The sequence below is a fragment of the Phascolarctos cinereus genome, unplaced genomic scaffold (assembly GCF_003287225.1).
Source record: "Phascolarctos cinereus isolate Bilbo 61053 unplaced genomic scaffold, phaCin_HiC Scaffold_726;HRSCAF=1367, whole genome shotgun sequence".
Lineage (NCBI taxonomy): Eukaryota > Metazoa > Chordata > Mammalia > Diprotodontia > Phascolarctidae > Phascolarctos > Phascolarctos cinereus.
In genome coordinates this window covers 224,335,968-224,360,034 of record NW_027556098.1, presented here as the reverse complement: position 1 = coordinate 224,360,034, position 24,067 = coordinate 224,335,968, and the positions used below count along the sequence as shown (strand labels likewise).

Genomic DNA, 24,067 nt, shown 5'->3' with positions numbered 1-24,067 from the left:
AAATAAATGGGTAATCGAGTCAAATTTATAAAAATAAGAGCTATTCCCAATTGACAAATGATCAAAGGATATGAACAGACAGTTTTTAGAGGAAGAAATCAAAGCTATCTGTAGTCACATGAACAAATTATTAGAGAACTGCAAATTATAACTCTGAAGTATCACCTCATACCTATCAAATTGGCTAACAGGACAGAAAACGACAAAAGTTGGAGGGGATGTGGAAAAATAAGAACATTAAGGCACTGTTGGTGGAGTTGTGAACTGGTCCAGCCATTCTGGAGAACAATTTGAAACTACACCCAAAGGGCTATAAAACTAGGCATATCCTTTGACCCAGCAATACCACCTAGATTTGTATCCCAAAGAGATCAAAGAAAATGGCAAAAAACCTATTTGTACAAAAATATTTATAGTAGCTGTTTTTGTTGTGGCAAAGAATTGGAAATTAAGGGGATGCCCACCATTTGGGGAATAGCTGAACAAGTTGGGGTATTTGGTTGTGATGGAATACTATTGTGTTATAAGAAATAAAGACCTGTAAGAACTGATACAGAGTGAAGTGAGCAGAACCAAGAAGTCATTGCACACAGTAATAGCAATATTGTAATAATGTCCAACTGTGAAAAACTTAGCTACTCTGATCAATACAGATAATTCCGTAGGGGTCATGATGAAAAATGCTATCCATTTTCAGAGAGAGAGAACTGTGCAAGTTGAAGGGTTTTTTTCTTGATTTTTTTTTTGCAACTTACCTAATATGGAAATATATTTTGCATAATTTCAAATATATAATTGAAATCACATTGCTTGCCTTCCTAATTGGTAGCGGAGGGGCTGGAGAAAGAGAATTTGGAACTCAAAAAATTTTTAATGTAAAATAAAATAAAAAATGTAAGCCTAAAATTTTTTTTAACTGCGGGACAAATGCTAGCTATTATTTTCCTGGTATAGGAATGCATCGAATCGTATTTGTAAACATTTGTAATATTGCAGTAGCCTACTGGGTGCTTTCTCTATCTCCAGCTTTTCCCTATTCCCATTCAGCCTCCACTCTTCTATCAAAGTGATTTTCCTAAAGCTCAGATCTGAACATATCATTCCCCTATTTCACAAATTCCAGTGTCTTCCTATTATTTCCAGGATAAAACATAACATCTTCTCGCTTTTAAACCCCTTATAACCTGGCCGTTTTTTGCTCTTTTAGTCTTCTTATACCTTACACTCCATCTCTAGATTCTCATGCATTTTAATTCTCTCTCTCTCTCTCTCTCTCTCTCTCTCTCTCTCTCTCTCTCTCTCTCTCTCTCCCCATCCCCCCTTCCCCACCCTCCATCAGAGAACTCTTTCCCTCCTCACCTCTGCCTCCTAGCTTCCCTGGCTTTCTTCAGATCTCAATTAAAAACCCACCTTCTGGAAGATATTTTTCCTGGTCCCCTCAATGTTCAGTGCCTTTCTTCTGAGATTATCTCTAATTTGTCCTGACTATATCTTTCTTGCACATAGTTGTTTGTATGTTGTCTCTCCCATTAATAATAGCTAGAATTTATATAGCACTTAAAAGTTTGCAAAAAGTCTTGCAAATGTTATCCCATTTGATCCTCACAACAACCCAGGGAAGTAGGTGCTATTATTATCTCCATTTTACACATGAGAAAACTGAGATTAAGAGAGGTTAGTAACATCCTGAGGTAGTATTGTAACTCATGTCTTACTCACTCCAGGTCCAGTGGTAGAGCCACTGTGCCACTTAGATTGTGAATTCCTTGAGGATGCCCACTGTTTTTGTGTCTTTGTATCCCCAGGAATTAGTATAGTGCCTGGCACATAGTAGGTGCTTAATAAATTAACCTCTTGTTCTTCATCTTCTTCCTCCTCTGTGTCTTAATCTTCTCTAGTTCTTTCTCACTACTGATACTACCACTTTAGTTGTCAGGTTGCCCCATCTGTTCTAAGCTAGCTTTTAATCCCAATCTTTTAAGTCCCTCTTCATTCAAGATGGTAGCTACCATCTTGTGTTTCACCTACCATATGTTCTACCTTCTTATCTTTCCCAATTAAGGCTTTTCTTTCACCTCATAAAAAACAGAAATTTTCTCCTCCTAAAATAACTTCCTTAGACCTCCCTTCTGACTTCTTTTTCCTTTTTACCTGAACTTAGTTTATTATTGCCTGAAGTCTAAGAACTACTAGCTCAATGTCACAAGGAAGTCTAAATCTCTTATATTCCTAATCACTGACTGGGCTTAAGCACTGCCCCTCACTTATTCCCCTTTCACAGCTTCAGCTACAGGCAATCTGATAAAAAAATTTTCCCTACTATATGTATGTGCTAGATTAATATATAATAATATCCTAACGGTTCTAGGCATTGCTATTGTCATGCAAATGATCCCCAAAGAAGAAAGGACGGTTATTCCATCACATACATTTCCCATGGTACCCTAGCTGTTTTCCCTATTTCTACCCTGCATAAATGTTAGGAACTGTTGCTATTCCCTTTTCTCTTTCTAGCCTCCCCCAGTGCTTAACTGCAAAAATAAATGGAGAATTTGCACGTCACTTATTCTTAGATATGTCGTTCAGTGACAATATTTATTCTCAAAAATTCCTACAGATATTGATAACAAACTATCCGTTCCTAGAGCAATAGGCTCTCAGTTGTACAAAGTTGTACAGCGTCCCCAGGGGAGCTCAAATGTAGCATTTTGAAACAATAAAAATTACTTGATACAAGGTGATAATTAGCAATCCAGATGGTCCCCACGTAATGATAATATTTTATAATGGTAGCACTCTGGTTTCAGGAGCATGAAAAGGGCTGCAATGAGAGAGATGTGTTCCTGGCATCCCTCCCAAGTCAGAATCCTAAATTCGTGCTGGTAGCAGAGTGGCACAGTGAAGAGAGCTCTACTCAGAATCAGGAAGAGCTTCATTTGAATCTAGCATCTGACACTTATTAACTGTGTGATCCTAGGTAAATCACTTAGACTTTCTGAGCCTCATTTTCCTCATCTGGTACAACAGCTGTAATACCTACTTCATAGGGTTATTGTGAGGTACAAATGAAAACTAAAGACTTTTCAAATATAAAAGTGCTATATAAATGCCAGTTATTATTTTCTGATAAAAATAGCCTTGATGATTAATAAAAGGTTCTTTAAGTAACTCATTGGTCAAAAAGGTATCTACTCATCTATGTAAATAGATACTGGGCCTGGTAGCAGTAGCCCCCTATTTATAATGTTGTCCCTTTGTATTCCAAATCCCTAGTAGCAGACTTGTAAACAAACTTTTAGAACATGAAAGTCTCATAAAGTGGGGGCTTCCAATAGTCTGAATTCTTATAATATTCTGTAGTACGCATTCTCTAGCACCATTTAAAGTCTTTGATAGTTCATTTTGGTACCTGCCTCTCCAGTCTTCAGCCCTGGGGTATTATAATCATTCTAAAGAACAATACTGTTTGTTACCTATAGTGGCTAATACAGAAGACCTGGATTCAGAAGATGTATGTTTAGTTATTCAGTCAACAAACATTTATTAAGCACTTATTATGTACCAGAGACTGTACTAAGCATTGGGAATACAGAAGAAAGGCAGAATCACAGTCTTTGCCCTCAAGAAGCTCACATTCTAATTGGAGAGAGAACATGCAAATAACTCTGTAAGTACAGGATACATAACAGTGTAAGTGGAAGGTGATCTCAAAGGGAAGAGTAGGGCATGCAAAAGGCCTATAGCAGATGGGATTAAAAGGAAGTGAGGGAATTGGGGAGGTAGAGGTGAGAAGGGAGAGCATCCCAGGCAAAGGGAACATGTTTAAGTCCCAACTCTGCCTTTTACTAGCCATGTGACCATGATAGAGTCATTTAAAGCGTGTGAGCTTTTCTTCCTTCCTTATCTGCGGAATGGGAATAATAATACCTACAGGGTTGTGGGGAGGGAAGCACTTTGTAAACTGTGAAGAACCACAAAAATATGAGCTGTAATTCTTAACAAAACTCAAGGAACTCCTTTATGCTTGGCAGCCACAAAAAATTCCACATCTAGTACAAGCCCTTTTGGGCAGCTACGTAGTGTAATGGATAGACAGAGTGTTGGTCCTGGAGTCAAGAAGATTCATCTCCCTGAGGTCAAATCTAGCCTCAGATGCTTGCTAGTTGTGTGACCCTGGGCAAGTCACTTAACCCTGTTTGCCTCAATTTCCTCATCTGTAAAATTAGATGGAGAAGGACATAGGAAACCACTCCAGTGTCTTTGCCAAGAAAACTCCAAATGGAGTCCTGAAGAGTTAGATATGACTGAAAAACAACTCAAAAACAACAAGCCCTTTATTCTTCCAGAAAAATGAAATTGAGGCCCAGAGAATTTAGAGCATATACTCACTCAAAGTCACACAACTAAGTTAATTCCAGACATGAGTTAATGCCAAAAAATACTGTGGTTGGCAGGTGTGGCATTTGTGGGTCTTATATGTCTGTGGCTTATTACTGTTCACTGATCTGGTGAAGGTTTTAGGTTACTTTGATGTGCTTGGGAGAATTTCATCATCTGTAAAATGTGAATGTGGAGAAGGATGAGGGGAGAAAGGTTTCAAGTCAACAAATATTTATGAAGTACCTTCGATGCGTCAGGCACTGTGCTAAATACTCAAGATACAAGAAAAGGCAAAAGTGGTCCCTATTTTCAAAAAGCTTGCAATCTAATACATAAGCTAACATGCAAACAACTATGTACAAACAAGATATATTAAGAATAAATGAGATATAATTTCACAGCAAAGGCATTAAGATTAAGGAGACCTAGGACAGTCTTTTTGTGGAATATGAGACTTTAGCTGAGACTTGAAGGAATCCAGGGAAGTCAAAAGGCAATGGTGAGGAGGGAGAGTCCAGGCATGGGAGAAAACCAATGAAAATGCGAGCCAAGAGATGGAGTTTTGTGTGTAAGAGACATAACGTGGTGTCAGTGGATCTGTGTGGGTCGGGGAAGTAAAACTGGAAGGGGGTCAGGTTAGGAAGGGCTTTAAAAACCAAAGATTTTATATTTGTGCATGGAGCTAGTAGGTGGCCAACGGAGACCAGGAAATGGGAGGGTGACATGGTCAGATTTACATTTTAAGAGGATCAATTTGACAGCAGAGTGGAGGAGGATGGTTTACAGCAAGGGTGGAGAACTTGTGGCCTCGAGGTCCTCAAGTGTGTCCCTTTGACTGAATCCAATCTTCTTAGAACAGATCCACTTAATCAAAGGATTTATTCTGTAAAACTTGGACTCAGCCAAAAGGCCGCCCCTAAGAACCTAGAAGGCCACAGCTTCCCCACCCCTGGTTTAGAGTAGAGAGAGAGACTTTGGACAGGGACACCAACCACCAGACTACTGCAATAGTCCAGGCTTCAGGTAATGAGGGCTGACAGTATGGTGTTGACAGTATATGAGGCAAGAAAGGGAAATATGTCAGAAATGTTATGAAGTTAGAAATAAAAGATTTGGCAACTGATTGGACATAGAGGGGAGAGAGAGACATAAAGAGAGACAGAGAGAGAAAAAGAGAGAGTTAGAAATCAAGAATGGGCGACTGAGAGGATGGTGGGATACCTTGAACAGCGACAGGAAAGCTAGGAAGAGGGAAAGGCTGGGTGAAAGAGGAGTTCAGTATGGATACGGTGAGTTTAGGATGTCTACCAGACACCCAGCGCTAAGAGCTGGGGATGCCAAGGACAAGGATAGTACCTGCTCTCAAGCAGCTCATCTTTTAATAGGGGCGCAACATACATAAAACAGGTACTATACACAGAGTAGAGGAAGACAGTTTTTACAGTGTTTACTCACTGGTTAGGCACAGGAAAATTACCTTGGAACTTAAAAGACTTGAATCAGAGAGTCTAACCTTCACCCTTATCCTAGGTGAAGTTGAATTATATTAATATATAACATACAACTGTGATAATTTGAACAAAAAGGACACTCAAATAAACCTGACCATTGAGTAATTGTAGTGATGAATCTTGAGGTTGGAGAAAAAAGAAACAGGCAAATTTATGTACCAGGCTCTGTGCTAAAGCTTTATATATATTATATCATTTGATCCTCACTACAACACTAGAAGGCAGATACTCTTATTATCCCCACTTTTTACAGATGAGGAAACAGAGGTTAAGCAATTACTCAGGGTCACGCAGCTAGCGAGTGTCTGAGTCTGGATTTGAACTGAGGTACTCCTATGCCAGACCCAGTGCTCTCTCCATTACACTACCTAGAAGCATGTAGAAGTATTTCCCTCCTTAAAAGAGAGAGGTGTATGAGTATGAGCACAGGCTGTTGTGTACATGGTCACTGTCATTTGGTTTTGTTGAACTCTTTTTCTTTGTTACGAGAGAGGGCTCATTTAGTCGGTGAAGGGATAGATCTGAGAACAACTATGATACAAAAATGAAAGGCATAAATATAAACTTTATTTTTAAACCATAAATTAGAGCATTTCTATGAATACTTGTCCTTAGGACACTGCTCTTAATTCTCTTATGAACTGGGGGGCATGATTTCTTAGTTTGGCAATATTTTTAAGATGTAAAAAAGTAAGTATTCCCTTGCAATTTATTTTCATTGGCTAAATAGAGCGCTACCAATCATGAATACTTGCTATTTTTCTTACCCAAATTGGACAGTTTACCCTTTTTCATCCATGATCTGTCTCAAAGAGCTTTTTAATCTTTTCTTTTTTGAAACATAACCATGTTTAGATCCTTCTTTATGAAGTTTGCCTGATATTCATGTTGGCAGATGCACAAATTACTAACCCCATTTTAGAGATGAAGAAATAGTATCTCACAAAGGTTAAATATGTTGGGCAAATTCACACAGTTGGCTAAGTATCTGAGTCAGGACTTCACTGGCGCATGCGCTCGCGCGTGTATACACACACACATATACATACCACAGACAATACCAGTTATCCCAAAATTTTATCAAAGCTAAGATTTTTGGGACAACATACATTTTATGTATGGATATGTATGGATATATGTATATGGAGATATATATATATCTCCATATACATATATACCAACATACACACATACCTCCACACATGCCACTGCTCAGCCTAGCATAGTGGATGGATGGCTAACTTTGATGTTCCAAGACCTAGATTCTGGTCTCATCTCTGACATGTATTATGTGACTTTAGGCAAGTTACTAAGTCAAAGAGATTGCCTCTCAGTGCTTGCATGTAACTCTAAGAGATGGTGAGTTACAAGCTGCAGATTTACATAGGGAGAGGAGGTTTCCTTACCAGGATATCCTCACACCAATAACAAACATTAGAAATCTGGATCAAAATATAATCAAAGAGTGAAAAATAGTAAGAAGATAAATAAGAACAAAAGAAAGTTCACAAGTAGAAAAAGTTAGAATTTCTTGACCTACCTATAGTGTAAGGGGACTGATCCAGATGATCAGTTGTATGATTCTTTTTATTTTTGGTGAGGCAATTGGGGTTAAGTGACTTGCCTACAGTCACACAGCTAGTAAGTGTTATGTGTCTAGGCCAAATTTGAATTCAGGTCCTCCTGACTCCAGCACCAGTGCTCTATCCAATGCACCACCTAGCTACCCCTTTATGATTCTTTTAATCAGGTTCAACTAAAAGCATGTTTGTCTGTAATCACAATCTCTACTGTGTTAATTCAATTCATTTTAGTTTCCTAGGAAGAGATACAAAGCTTAGATTAGACACTGTCTTCATGTCAGTCTGGTAGGGGGTTTTGACATATACACAATAAATATAATAGAAAATAATGTTTTGTAGACTTGTTCAGAATGTGCAAAACAAAGTGTTATAGCTAAGGTTGTTTTTACCAATGAGGGTACAAAGGAAGACACTGCAGAGAAGGTGGCAGTTGAACTGGGTTTTAAAGGATGGGTAGAATTTCAAGCAGAATACCACTTACATAAATGTGCTAGTGATGTCATGCATTACTCAGTCTATTATGACTTTGCAAGTCCAAGTCTTTCATGACTTTGCAGGCACTCAGTTATCTACCACAGTTCCGTTTAGCCTCCCCAGACATCTTTGCTTCACCCTTTGACTCCTAAAGGAAACTGCACACATGTCTACACGTAAGGATTTTCATGTCGGTAAGACCATTCTGATCATTAATCTTTTAGTGAAATGTCAATGGCTTCTAAGAACACTCAAAAGTAATTGTTGGTAAGGTGTGGTTTCCAACGATAGAGGATCTGAGCATGGGGTATGTGATGTAATGGTAGCCAGGTATGACATCTAAACACCTAGCTTATCTCCTCATGCTTTCTTCCTTAGACAGTAAGGCTGGTCTATTATAACACAGAAGGCAGGCTTATAACCAAGTGAAAGATTAGTGCTCATCAGAGAGCAAGGGAAGAAAAAAAAAAAGAGAGACACGGTGAAGGGGAGAAAGGAAAACCATTGACATGGATCTATAACTCAAGAGATGGAGATTATAGGTACTTCCTTCTGTTTTCATCACTTCTTCAATAGTGTCAGAGGTTTTGTTGTTCACAACCTTGACACCTTCAATAAATCACTCTGATACTGGGAGGGCAGGGAGCAGGAACAGAGCTCAATCTGTTGGAGGTAAAAGAAACATGATCATAGGCAAAACCCATCAATTATCCCTCTCCATGGATGGAGGACTACCTTTAGATCAACATTAGCAGTTGTTATATTTCTCATGATGTTGGGGTGGCTCTCAAAAGGCTAGGAAAAAGAAAGAAGATGCAGTCAACACTTGGACAAGCTTTCTACTAAGTATCCTATGTTCTGCTTTTACATGTTCTCACTGAACAGGGTGTAAGTGCACTAGCCCAAGCTAGATGTTGGGAAAGTGACATTTTTAAACATGGAAAAAAAGAAACTACAATTTACCAGCAGACTGTGCTCTAGAAGAAGTCCTAGAGTAATTCACAATCAAAGAGAAGTTGTTAGGGGAGAGAAGGTGAGTAATGAGAGAACTAATAACTGTATTAACAAAGAAAACAATATCCTATTATCACCACTCAGTTTGGACACAGTGGAAATTAAGATGGTATAATTGCAAACATATTAAGAGATATAAAGGATAAATAATAATAGAATAAATGGGAATTGTAAAAAATCCACCTTTCTTCTGTTTCCCCCGTATTCTGATTTCTTTGGGAATAAAATCCTACAAAAATGCTTGTTTTAAGAGAAAATCCCCAACTCCCATTTTAATCACCTTTAACCCTGAGACAGGGGTCCTAGTCCATCACTTTGCCTGGGGAAGATATGAACCTCTTGTATTTTACTGGTCAAGGTTTCTTTTGTTAGTACTGCAAAGAATGGAAAACTTCCTTGAAAATCCTTTAAAGTAGGGCTTTCAAATTAGAATAGTTAAGAGCACTGGTTAAACTCCCAGAACTCGGTTCTAACTATCTGCTCGTGACAACATTGAAGATGTAAGAATTGAGCAGTCATATTCCTTTTGACACCCACGCCATCTCTTTTTAACAAACCACTCCCAATTTAGAAACATTCTCTACCCATCCGTCTTTTCCTGTATCCTCTTACTCCATAAAACACTATAGCCACTCTCCTCTATCACTCCCCTATTTATTTTTCTCTCTTTCTTCTTTCTCTTCTCTCTTTCCTATTAGTTCTGTTAACCTCTCCCCTCCCGTTATTTTCTATATTCATCCCACCCCCTCTCACGTTGACCCTTTTGTCCTAGTACAAAAGTGACACAAAAACCCCAAAATTTCAGAATATCCACAAATCATTTTATTAACTTGTTGATCAAACATGAAATACAAATCCTCATATAGAACCAGGCTTTTCCAGTTAATGCGTTTGGCTCACAAATCTGCTCTTTTACTGAAGTGTGGTTAATCTCTTCAAACTGTTTGTCTCAATAGTGCTCTTGATATGATTTGGCCCACTGAAGCTTCAACATTAGAGAAGAGGGAAATATTATTTTTTAGGTATGGCTAGGGTTGTCCACATTCACAGAATACATCCAGGGTCTGAAAATAGCAATTTAAATATTCTCTTCACTTCATATACTAAAGGTAAATATTGTAATTCCTTATGTTACTTACTGAGGACAAAAATTTGTCAAATATACTTCTCTAGTTATACCATGAAAAAGGCTGAATGAGTGAAAACAGTTTAGAAAAGTTGCCAAGACAAACTATTTAAAATCTTTGTGCCTTAGTTTTCCCATCAATAAAATGGGGGGGGTAGTATTAACTCCTTTCTTCCCCGCTTACAAGAGTACTGTAGGATAGTAAATGAAAGCTTTGAGTGTTTATACAAAATGACTGAGAAAAAAAAATGCAAGTGCTGGATAAATCAAATACAGCAGGAGAAGACTTTTCCTTCCCAAAGTTATACTGAATTGTATTTTTATAATGTAGGCAGAGAATGGAAAGAATCTTTTCTACGTCTTCCCATATACCATTTTTTCCTTAGAAATTCAATTGTTAGGAATTTCTCTGCTTATTCCAGTATAGCTTAGTTAATAGAGTTAATAGAGATGCCAAGATGGACTTGGCATCAAATAAGACTTAGTTTAAAATATTATGGTATCTACCTCGTAGATTTGTTGTGAGGCCCAAATAACATAAGGTAGTTAAAGCATTTTTGCAAACTTTAAGGTACTATAGAGATGCCAGTCCTTACTATTATTCTAAATGAATTCCAGCTTTTCTCAATTTGTATTCTGGCAACATAATTGCCAAGTTACTAAAAACAGAATGTTCCTTGGTTTGCCCATATGCAAAAATTCCATTTAATCCACCTTCCCTAAATTTACCCTAAATGTTTTAAAAATTGTTTCAACATAGACCATCTTATACTTTCTTTTTAGCCTTAGTAAGGTTTTTTTCCCCATTTTTTAATGATTAAACTGGCATCTTACTGTTTGTGATGGAACAGGACATTCTTCCCTTTGAAAGAGGTAAGAAATAGACTGTAGTGATAGACACCCAACTAGCAATGAATTTCTGCTTTGCAAATCAGTTGTTCTGGCCCATCTGTTTTAGGTTTGACTGAGTTGCTTTCCTTAGTCAGTCCCATACTAAATAGGTGCTTCTTTGTTGTTATATAAAAGAAATAGAATCCATTGCAATTAGTACTAAAAAAAGTAGAAATTCCTTCTATTTGTAATAGAGACATTTGGGCATTTTATCCTATTTGAAATAGTCTTACTTATAGATGTCAGACATTTACAGGAAGATTCTGTTACCATAAATGCTATTTTTCACAAAATACCACTGGTTAGAAAATGTTGATGTATGATGATCAAGTAATCTTAGTCTAGCACATACCTTTTAATGACATGTCTATAACTTAAGAGAAATTAAGATCTAAAGGTAATCAGATTGCGCATATATAACCCATATCAGATTGCTTGCCATCTTGGGGAGGGAGGAGGACAGGGAGGGGAGACAGGAGGGAGGGTGGGAGAAAAATTTGGAACTCAAAATCTTATAAAAATTGAATGTGAAAAGTATCTTTACATGTAATTGGGGAAAAATAAAATACATTTACATAAAAAAATAAAGGCAATTAGACTTTGGTTCTAAAGGAACTGCTATGAATGAACCAGTGACTTAAATGTCACAGAATTTGTTATATAATAAATGCATTAGTATGTAATCTCCTTGGGGTCATGGAGTATTTTTTTGCTTTTAAATTTTATCCCCAGCACTTAGCACAGTGCTTGGCGCTTTGTAAGGGCTTAATAAATGCTTGTTGATCAACTGATGAATGGGATCAGGTAAAGAGAGAAATTTGTCTAAAAGAGGCTGGTGTATAAGCATGGGGAAGTCAGCAACAAACTATTGTTTTATTTTGTTTAAATGCATGTATAGGAGAGAAAGAGGGGCAAGAACAGATATTAGAAGTTGTGCACTTATAAATAATGTTAGCAGTGCTAAAACTTGGAATGAGTTGAAATTGGTGAAGAATATTTAGGGCAACGAAAGAATGGCCTTTTTTCAGTACGGTGAGGCAAGAAGAAAATCAAAGAATCAATTTTTCCCAGAGTGAAAAGGATTCTGATAATGAACTATGGACTGAAGGTAGAACTACTCAGCCCTTATTTTGTGTTTGTTTTCTCCACTAGGGAGGATAATCTTTGGGCTATGGAATAGCAAAAACAAATAAAAACAAAACAAAACACATTGAAACCTAAGGTCATGGATGGCATAATAAGAAAATTGCTAGCTGGGCTCACTGATTTCAAGTGATCAGACTGAAATAAATGAAAGCAAGAGTGATGAAGGAACTGGTATATGTAATTGCTGAGCTGATCATTTTTAAACTGTGGAGAATGGGACAGACATGAATGACAGAGAGAAAGGTAAGTGTCATCCTTATTTCCAAAGGGAGGAAGAGAATAGTCTATGAACTGCAGATTGTTGAACTTCGCTCTCTCAATGATTTTATTGGCTCATGGGTTTCATCATTATGTCTATGCAGATGACTCACAGACAGCCCCATTCTCTCTTGTGCCCTTCAGTTGTACATCATCATCTGCCTAGTGAACATTTCAAACTAGATGTTCCAGAGACATGTCAAATTCAATATGTCAAAAGCAGAACTCATGATCTTTTCCCAAAACCCACCCCCTTTCCAAACTTCCCTATTACTGTTGAAGCCCCTACCATTCTTCCAATATGCCAAATTCAGTATTTTTGGCATTATTCTCAACCACTCAGTCTCAATCACCCCACATATTCAGTCAGTTACCAAATCTTTCCATTTCTACATGCACAGTATTTCTCATATCCAATTCCTCTCTTCTCAACATCCAACATCTTAATGACAGCTTTCATCATCTCTTACCTGTGCTATTACAATACCCTCTCAGTTGGTCTCCCTGCCTGAAGTCTTTTCCCACACTAACAACTGCCAAAGTGATTTTCTTTAAATGCTGATTTGGCTGTCACTCTCCTACTCAATAAACTTCAGTAGCTCCCTGTTACCTATACAATAAAATACAAACTCCTCTGTTTAGTTTTTAGAGCTTTTCACAACCTGGGCCTAACCTATCTTTGCAGTCACATTGTATATTAAGCTCCCCTCCTTCACACTGTGATCCAGCCATGCTGACCTCTCTGTTCTTTCTACTTGACACTCCATTTCATGTCTCTGGATCTTCACATAGACTGTCCTCCACTCCCAGAATTCACTGTCTCCTGACCTCCTTCATAGGATTCCTCTCTTTTTTCAAGACACAAATAAAAACCCACTTACTACATGAAGTCTTTCCTTATTGCCCCCCCATCTGCTAGTGCTATTTCTCTCTAAATACTATATTTTGCAAATACAAATGTATGTATTTATCTATTACATTAGATGGTAAGCTTCTTGGGTGTGGCAATTGAACCATCCTTTATATTTTTATGCCCTTTACTTAGCACAGTATCTGATATATAATAACAGCTTAACAAATTATTTAATTAGAGGAAAGAGAGAACAAGACACAGTGAAGGACAGACAGAAAAAGACAGAGAAACAGGCAGACAGAGCCTTGGAGGCAACTCAGAGTTGGGGACAAGAGTACATAATACGCCATCCATGACCTTAGGTTTCAATGTGTTTTGTTTTGTTTTTATTTGTTTTTGCTATTCCATAGCCCAAAGATTATCCTCCCTAGTGGAGAAAACAAACACAAAATAAGGGCTGAGTAGCTATACCTTCAGTCCATAGTTCATTATCAGAATCCTTTTCACTCTGGGAAAAATTGATCTTTGATAAACCCAGCAAAAGAAACTGAGAATGAGAAGTCAGATAGGTAGGAGGAGAGAACCAGGAGAGAGCAGTGTCACCAAAACCCAACCAAACAAACCCAACAACAGAAAGGAGAGAACATCCAAGAGGAGGTAACATTTTGAAATGCTGCATCAAGAAAGATGATTGATAATCCTGGAGAGAGCAGCTTCAGTCAAATGGTAGAGTAGAAAAGTCAAATTGCAAAAGAAATGAGTGGGAGGTAAAGCTGTGGAGGCAAGATTTGCATATGACATTTTTTAAGGAATTTGGCTATAAAAGGGAAAATGTATGGAATAAAACCTGGGAGGGATAGTAGGCTCAAGTGAAGATTTTTTTTAAGGATGATGAAGGTTTGGACATGTTAATTCAAATAGGCTTTAGGGAAGACAGCAGTAGATAAAGAGATTGATTAGAGAAAGAGTGAATAATTGAAAGGACAAGCTCACAAAGGAGAGGGGAAAGGATGATGAGATTGAGGGCTTAAGTTGAGGAATTGACCTTTAATGGCAGAAGGCTCTCCTCTTGATCAAAAATGAGAAAAAAAAAGGGAGGTAAGAAAAGGCAATAATATTCAGAAGACTTGTGCTATAGAATGAGGAGAAAAAGAAGCTTGTAACAGATGACCTCATTTGTTTTGACCAAGTATGAGGGAATCATCTCACTGCAAGGAAGTAGGAATGGTTTGGTGAAGGTGGTTTGAAGGGAAATGAGTTTTTGAACTGACAACATGAGAGAGCAAAAGTTATTAACTTAGATGGGAAAAATACATCTACTATTTCCTTCAATTACTTAAAAACATTATTCTGGAAAGGGGTCCACAAATTTCACCAGACTGCTAAAGATGTCCACAACACACAGAAAAGGTTAAGAACCTCTGTGATAAAGAGTCAATAAGAATAGAGCAGAGGAATTGCTATACGATGGTGAGAGCCCAGTTGAGAGTAGATAATATAATTTTGTAGTGGTTCCAATCAACAAGATCTTGTGACTTCTTCCAGTAGGATTTGGCACTATGCCAGTAGAAGCCGAAGAGGCTCCTACTCTGGTGGGACTAACGCCAAGTTTCTAGTTTGGAAACAGATGAGTGTTAATAGGGCAAGAAAGCAAAGAATTCAAGGATAAATGACAGCATAAGGTTGAATTGGTGAATTATAGGAATATAACTTCAAAGGGAGGAAGGCCAGAGGAGGGGTATTCAAATGAAGGCTGGATGCTCACCTGGCCATGTTGTAGAGGGGATTTCTCTTCAGGTACAAGTTGGACTAGATGTCCCTTTTACCTCTGGGACATGATAACTCTGTATTCAGTGTATACTTATATAACAGAAGGAGAAAGAGGAGGGAAAAGGGGCCGCAATAACATTTGTGAACTTTAGAGAATTGAAGCAGGACTAAGGACCTGTTACTATCTGTGGAATGGTCAGTTTTGTCAAGGTAATCAAATCCATCCAGTCTGAACCATTTCTCATCAACAATAGAGTTTGTGACAAGCTTGTAAAACAGCCCCAGTCTTATTTGATCTCTTTTAGATTTTATAATATGTTCAAGGACACAAGAACATGGAAGCTGGTGTTCAGCTCTGCTTTTGGTCCTCTGGGATACTTGCAATTTCAACAGACTATGAGCGTTATCAAAAGTCCTTGAGACAACTATCTCAGAGCTCTATAAACACATGGACAAAAAAAAAGTCAGAGAAGAAAAAAATAAACCGTTTTATAGGCGGCACAGTGTACCAGGAAGATGCTTCACAGGACCAAATATTTTTATTGGCAGCGCAGGCTAAAATTTGCCAACAAATTCTGTTAGTTGGAGAGACTACTCACTGCTAATATACTGACTGATGAAGATACAAATCAGCAATACAACAAAACTGTCACCAATGTTTGTTTTTCGTTCCGTAGTCCAGAAGCGTCAGACACTCCTATCCCCAGACTTCCAGATACAGTCTATTGCTGGGACATAAAGAAACTCCAAACCCTCTGTTCCTTTATCTTCCAGCTGTTCTTGGACCACACTGTATACTTAGCAAGAAAAAAAGATGCAGCATTTAACCATTTAGTCCCACCTTCTCCTAACCTTCCTTTTCTCTTCTGCTGCTATATCTTTTCTCCACTGCTTCACCTAAGGTTTTTCTAGGTGCCTCTCTCATCTTTATTGCCCTAGGGCAATTAGGTGGTACAGTGGATAGATCACTGGACCTGAAGGCAGTAAGACTCATCTTCCTGAGTTCAAATCAGGGCCTCAGATATTTACTAGTTGTGTGACCCTGGGCAAGTCACTTAACCTTATTTGCCTCAGTTCCTCATCTATAAAATGAGACGAAGAAGGAAATGAAAAACTGCTCAGGTATTTTTGCCAAGAAAACCCTCTAATGGGGTCACACAAAGAGTTTGACGTCACTGAACAACAACTCCTTCCTATTTCCAACCTTTTTTAAAAAATGAAAATACATTCCCTCTTTCATTCAGATAAAAGTATTTATTTATTTATTTATTATGTGGCTGATCAATAGGGACAGAAAGTTATCCAAGCTATAACATTTTCTTTTATACCTCTCTCCCCTTTCTTTATTCTCTATTGTGGGTATTTATGAACAAGAGATATTTGGGAACTAATGAGAAGCTGAACTAAGAAACAAGAGACTGTCTTTTGGGAGCCTCATAGATAGAGCATGACAGCAATGTGGCATCTAGGCTTCAGATCCACTCTCTAGAGTGGAAGTAGTGTCCAGTTTTCTTTGTCACTGGGAGCCTTGTAGACAGACGTAAGGCTTTGTGAAGAGTTTCAGCAGCAGGGCTCCAGAGTCATGCTTAACCTTGCCATAAAATCCTTGGAGTGGTTCCACAGCTTATATATAGTGAACTAAAATGAAAGAATGTTGCCAGCAAGCTGGGGAAGATGAATTTAAGTATACCTTAAAAATGCCTTGTTTGAGAAATACACACTAAAATCTTACCAAGTCAATATTGCATAAAATGTGAATACCACATACTTAGCCATATTATTGAGAATATGTAGTAATGTGGACATTGTTGGCAAATAATAAATATATGAAAGATCCATGATTTCCTTTACCTTGGTGAACTTCAAATGACTTCCTTGGTAGAAATTCCCAGCTAGGCGTAATAATAATTCTAACATAGCACCTAGAGTCAGGATCACCTGAATTCAAATTTGGACTTAACTGCGTACTAGTATATGATCCTGGGCAAGTAAGTCATTTAACCTCACTCTCCCTCAGTTCCTTCATCTGCAAAATGGGGATAAGAATAGCACCCCTTAGGGTTGTTGTGAGGATAAAATGAGATACTGTTTGTAAGGCATTTTGCAAAACTTGAGCCATCATATAAATTCTGCCTATTATTAATTTGCCTAAAGCTGAACGTCTACTAAATCCAATGGAGGTTCAGCATAGGATTACACCTTTTGAACTGGAAGGCAATGTAGAAGTACAACCTTCTCATTTTACAAATGAGAAAACTGAGATACAGAAAGAAGAAATGAGTTGCCCAGCCACACAGGTAGTTAGTAGCAGAATCTGGATTTTAACTGAGGGCCTCTGATTCCAAATCCATTATTCTTTCTACTATAACATGCCGTCTCTTATACAATCTGTGAAAAAATGAAAATTCTCCTTTTATAACCACTTGAAATGTAACATAATGACACACAAAAGTCACAATTTTAACTGCTAATTGCAAACTGTGCATTCACAGGCCACAATAGCAGTCTCTTCCAGGTCTGAACCCAAGACATGGAAAACTCTCTGTAGGGATGGAGATCCCCCATTCCTTTGGGCTTACTGTCTCAGAAAGTTGCCTAGGGAGCTAAGAAGCAAGATGAATTGCCCAAGGTCTTCTAGCTCATTTTTATTAGAAGGAAAACTTGATCTAGGATTGTCTAACTCCAAGATTGGCTTTCTAGCCATTATACTACATTTCATATCAGTAGCTATATACAAACAGTTTTAATATAGTTATAAGAGGTTTGGATAATTGAGAACATTTTCAGGATATCCTGTGAGATAATAAGTAGAGTTACAGGCAGCAGCAGTTACCATATTTTATATAATTCCCAGTTAAAGATAACCAGAGATCAGTAATTTGGTATAGCCTGGGCTTCCTATATTTTTCTTTAACAAATGGTTTGATTATCTAAGTTCATAACTGCTGTTCTTCAGGGGTGGTTAGCACATCAAAATGTTATTTTTGACCCTATAATCAAGATAATTCTGCTTGTTTTTATGATTTTCAGGGCTAATTGGGTTTTTAATGCCCTTTTAATATGCTAACAAAACTGTTATAGGACTAATTGCTATATGGCAACTTAGCCACAACCGTACACATAAAACATTACCACCTTATAGAGAGGGTAAGAACGAACAATGGAGATATTTAACAATCAAAATCACTCAACATGAAGTTAAGTGACTTGTTTCTTTTCCTTACAAAAATTGTCACTAGCAACATGTGAGTAGGTGGTTAAATCCTTGATAAAAAAAAAAAAGAATGGAAAAGAATATAGTAGAGAAAAGACTGTCACAGAAACAAGTAAGAAAAGCATTCTTCATGTCAGAGAAATCATAGACTGTCATCAATAGGAAGCTACTGAATCAGGCTTATATGCAGACCTGCCCATAGGAATTTCATTTATTACTTATATTTAGTTATGTTGTATGATTAATGTAAAGAATGGAAGTGGGTTTCTTGATCAGGGCATTGATTTTAATTTACATGTAAAACATTTATATTTGTCTAATATAAGTAATGTAATTAGGTTCAGTGGAATATATTTCCCCTCTTGAAGTCTCATGAGAAATGCAAAGACATTTTTTTTCTACCCTTTGAACTTTTTTCCATAATACTGGAGTATTTGTCTAGTATAGAATGTTAACATTAAATGGACAGAGTTACTTACAGAGCTCTCAAAGCAAACAACTGAGTAAAACATGAAAATGATTTCTCTCCAAGTATCCATTCTATATTTCAGTCAGCCAACCAACAAGCACTTATGCTATGCCTACTGTGTGCCAGACACTGTGGTAAGTGCTAGGAATACAAAAGACAAAATTGAAACTGTCCTTAATGGAACTTACATTCCATAGGGGGAAGAAATATGTATATTTAAGGATATGTGAAAATATGCAAAATAAATATCAGGTAATTTTTGGAGGGGAAAGTATTAGAAGCTGGGGTAGGGAATCAGAAAATGCCTGATGGTACTTGATTTCATCTCAGACTCCAATGTTTCCAAAGACGCTTCTTTTTTCCATGTAGGCATTCCCCCCAGTGATGCTGATACCAATCATTCTGCACCTTAGAAGTCTTAAAATTTTTTTTCAATTATCAAGCATCTATTTTTTTCTTCTTCCTTCCTCTTCTCTCCCACTGGTTATGTGTGTGTAGGGTGTGGGAGTGGGGGAAATCCCTTGTAATAAATAAACATAGTAAAGCAAAAAAAAATTCCTAAATTGGCCATGTCTAAAAATATATGTCTCATTCTATTTAGTTTGTCATCTCTCTGTTAGGATATGGGTAGCAGTCTTCATCATTCCTGTGGAATCATGGTTGATCATTATGTTGGTCAAAGTTCTTACATATTTAAAAATTGTTTGTTTTTACCATGACGTTATAGCACAAATTGTACTTTTGATTCTGCTTACATTACTTTGAGTCAATTCACCAAAGTCTTCTGGCTTTCTCTGAATTTCCTAAAACACAATAATATTCCCTTATATGCATATATTATAACTTATTTATCCATTCCCTGACAGGCAGGCATGCCCTTGGTTTCCCATTGTTTCCCATTATGAAAAGAGCTGCTATAAATATTTTTGTACAAAAAGATCTTTTTTCTATTTATTTGATCCCTCTGATATATATGTATATATATATGTATGTGTGAGTGTGTATATATATATGTGTGTGTGTATATTATATATACACATATACGTGTGTGTGTACATATATATATATATACACATCTACATATATATATACATATATATATATACATATATATATACACATCTACATATATATATACATATATATATATATACATATATATATATACATATATATATATATATATATTAATATATATATATATATATATATATATCTCACCTAGTAGTGTTATCACTGGGTCAAAGAATTATAAATAGCAACTCCATGTCTCTACTAAAAGTGCCTCAGTGGGCCTATTTTTCTGAAGCCCTTTCAACATTTGTCATTTTCCAAATTTGTTTAGTATGAGATAAAACCTCAGAATTGCTTTAATTTACATTTTTCTAATTTTTAGTGATCTGGAGCATTTTTTTTAACATGGCTATACATAGCTTGGGCTGTTTTCCTTGAGAGCTTAGGAGACCATCTTTAAGAGTTGTCGTGTCCCAAACTTAACCCTTCCCAGCAATACAAGGATCTAAGACATTTCCAGAGGCCTCATGATGGAAAATGCTATCCATATCCAAAGAAAGAACTATGAAAGTTGAATTGCTTTTTTTTTCTCTTCTGTTGAGTTTTGTTTCCTCTTTCTAGTGGTTCCTCCTATTGGTTTTAGTCTTTACTTACAACACCACTAACGTGAAAATATGTTTAATAGGAATGTAAATGTATAGCCTATATCAGATTGTGCACCGTCTTGGGGAGGGTGGTGGGGAGGAAGGGGGAGAAAAATTTTAAACTCAAAAGCATATGGAAGTGATTATTGATGAATCAAAATAAATAAATAAATTTTAAAAAAATTTAAAAAACAGTTGTTGTGTCCCCCAAAATTCAGCATGTGGTGGTCAGCCTTCTGTCAGTAACGAGCTTCTCTAAACTTCCTGGCTTCTCTGAAACTAGAAGCCTTTTTCTGATTTACTAGAAGCTCAGATCTGCTGGCATGTTTTAAGATCACAAAATTTAGAGATGCAATGGCTCTTAGATATCCCATAATCCAAACTTTTAATTTCAAATGAACAAATGGAGCCCAGAGAGTTTAAGTGATTCACCCAATCTTACACAGGTAGCAAATAAGAAACTAGGCCTCCAAACCTCAAACTCCAAATCCAGGACTTTTCTACCTCTCTCTTGAGATCCTGTGCTACAGTGAAGCATCAGAGTAGGACTTTGGTGGAAAGTCTATTCCATCTAAATTCTGGGGAGAAGGCTTCTTTAACCAGACTTCTACAGGCTTTGTGCCTTACTAGGTAGTATCCTATAAAAACACTTAATAAATGCTTGTTGATTTGACCTGAAATATAAGTATGGCCACACTTATCTTGAATACCATGACAGGTAGCGCAAGAAATGCGGACACTCAACCTTGTCACTGTAACAATTTCATTTAAGTTACCTTCAAACCCTTCCACTTTAAATTTATTTTAACTTGGTGGGGGGAGGGAGGAATGGGGATATAGGGCCAACTGTGCCTTGCCAAAGATTAGGACTCAGAACATGATGTGATGGTTAAACTCTTTCAAGGACTCTCCTCCACTTACCCTACAAGCATTTTTGCTTGTACCATGTGTGTTTTCATTTCATAGAGGCAGCTAAGTAGATAGAGTAGAACAGATAGAGTGCTAGATCTAGAGTCTAGGAAGACCTGAGTTCAAATCTAGCCCAAGACATTTATTAACTGTGTGACCCTTAACCTTTGTTTGCCTCAGTTTCTTCATCTATAAAATAAAGACAATAATAGCACCCACCCCTCAGAGTGGTTGTGAAGATCAAATATTTGTAAAGTGCTAAGCACAGTACCTGGCACACAGTAGGCACCATATAAATGCTGATTTCTTTTCCTCCATTGTACCCTTTTATTCTGTGCCCCAATTTGCTCCAAATTAGCTCCATTACCTAATTCCACATAGGAAGGAATCTTTGCAATCTTCTCCATCTGGGCTCTGGGAAACAAATATCCCTTTTGTGTCCTTCCAGGATAGGAGGGCTCACCTAATTGACTCTTTTCTACAGTTAGATGCTTTTTTTGGGATTCCTTTACATTGTTAAAGCTTAAAAGGATCAGGACAAAACTCATCATTTTTATCCCTGGGTCACTTTGCATAGTAACTTTTTAATATCCATGTTCAAATGACTTACATACATTTTGCACATGCTAAGCAGAAGCAGCTGAGTTTATTCCTACCATTTAACCTGCATCATTCAGAACATTAGTTTTCTGGCCTCTTAACATCTGCCATTTTGCTAATCTAACAGCCAGATGTAGTTAGGGATTGGGAGAAATCTATCAGTGAGCTTGTTTGCTTTCAAGGTTATATTTTTGGTCTGAATTTGGAGTCACAGAAGTTTCCTATTTTCTTCATGGAACACTAGGTCCTATCGTATTCACTAGGTCATATAGAGGCAATGTAATCTATGTGGTGGGAAAAAAAACAGGCTTGAAATGGTGAGGTCATGTACTTCTAACAATTAAGCATTGTATATTCCTGGCCAAATTATTTAACTTCTCTGGTCCTCAGTTTTCCTCATCTGGAAAATGGGGAAGACAAAAAAAAAAGAAAATGGGGATAGTAGTACCCATGGCACTTACCTCACAGGGCTGTTGTGAGGGTCAAAGGAAATGATCAGGGTAAGCCACTAGATAAATGACCATTGTTATTACTCCTTTTTCCTTAATAGGTAAGGAATCCAACTGAAGGAAAGAACATTTTAATTATGACATTACTCACTAATAATATTCTTTTGGGACTTCCATCCAAGTTGGTTCAATTATTTTTCAAATATTCTCACTTACCCTCCCAGCATTAAGCCCTTTATAGTGTGTCAGAGATAATAATCTTTTTATAGATAGAAATAATAAGCTTCAGAAAGCTAAAAGACATTTTGCTTATGTCAGTGTCACAAGATTAGTTTAATGTTCTCTATGTCTCGGGCACTAAACAAAAAGAATAAAAATCAGATTTTAGGCCTAGAAGGGACCTTAGAGATCATCTAGTTAACCCCCCTCATATCTTTCAATGTGGCAGGTCTGATACCTGTCTCCTTTCTCTTTAATGCTAAAAATCACTGCCTTTGTGTAGGTCCTTGTCTTAAACTACTTCGACCTCTTCTTCCTCAGGCTTCCTGCCTCTCTCATAACCTCCCAGTGGTCTTCTGCTGTTGTGAAAGTCATCATCTCCTCTTGCTGCTTTGGCCATGACCCTTTCTGTAAAAAAGAAAAGGAAAAAAAAACCCTTTGGCACTTTCTTAGTGCCCTCTCTACGTATCAAGAATACTCCTTGGGCAGCTAGGTGGTGCAGTGGATAGAGCACCAGCCCTGAAGTCAGGAGGACCTGAGTTCAAACGTGGCCTCAGACCAAAAACTCGTCACTTACTAGCTGTGTGACCCTGGGCAAGTCACTTAACCCCAATTACCTAAAAAAATATATATATTCCTCTTCCTCTATTTCAAAGACCTTCAGCCAGGTGCCAGAATAGTCCTTTGTCTCTTCCCATAGCTTGAAGTTCAGATGAGGCATGTCCCCTTTGCTACTCATATAGGAAGAAATTACATTTATATATTTCTTTAAGGTTCTTTAAGGTTCACAGCAATTCTGAGGTAAGATTCGCAGGAATGGCTTTCCCTTTTTTATAGGTGAGGAAACTGAGTCTCAGAGACATTAAGTAACACAATACTTTCCAGAGTTAAGAAATAAACTCTCTTGACTCCAAATCCAGCATTCTTCCCAATCTACCTACTGTGACAAAACACTCCATTATCTTTGCCAAGAAAACCCCAAATGGGGTGACAAAGAATCGGGCACAACTGAAATGAACAAACAATATAAGGATAAGAGAATATAATATGATCACGGATTTAGAATTGGAAGGAACCTTAGAGATCCAGCTCCCTTATTTTATAGATGAGGAAAGTAAGGGTCAGTGAGGATAAGTTGGTTTTTTGCCCAAGATTGCCTAGGCAATTAGTGACAGAGCCAGGATTCACACTCAGGTCCTCTGATTCCAAATCCAGTGTCCTTCCACTTCTCTTTGCTGCATCTAGGGAAGAACTGATGGTGGCTTCTCCCGATCTAGCTATGTCCTTCTTTATTGCCTCCTACTTAGATCTTAATTAACATATCCTTCACTGTATTATATATGCATCCTTAACATTCACTCATATTGTGTAAATTTATTCTTATTCTTATTCTTTTATATGTATCTTCTCTATTTCCTATTAGTTTATGCCTTTCATTTATACACTGCCAGAGGGACTGTGGATGAAATCCTATGGAATAGCTAACTGTGCCATCTATAATTACATTTAATATATTACTTTATAACGATTATAATATCAGTCT

General features: G+C 37.3%; 1 protein-coding gene across 1 annotated transcript in view; it reads left to right on the top strand.

The window, feature by feature from the left end:
* The first annotated feature begins 8,044 nt into the window (after positions 1-8,044).
* CSRNP3 (cysteine and serine rich nuclear protein 3) overlaps positions 8,045-24,067 on the top strand; it is a 143,622-nt gene continuing 127,599 nt past the window's right edge. The window contains exon 1 of the mRNA XM_020990862.2: positions 8,045-8,142. Coding sequence (XP_020846521.1) covers positions 8,115-8,142 — 28 coding nt within the window. The 5' untranslated portion in view covers positions 8,045-8,114. The remainder of the gene's footprint in view (positions 8,143-24,067) is intronic.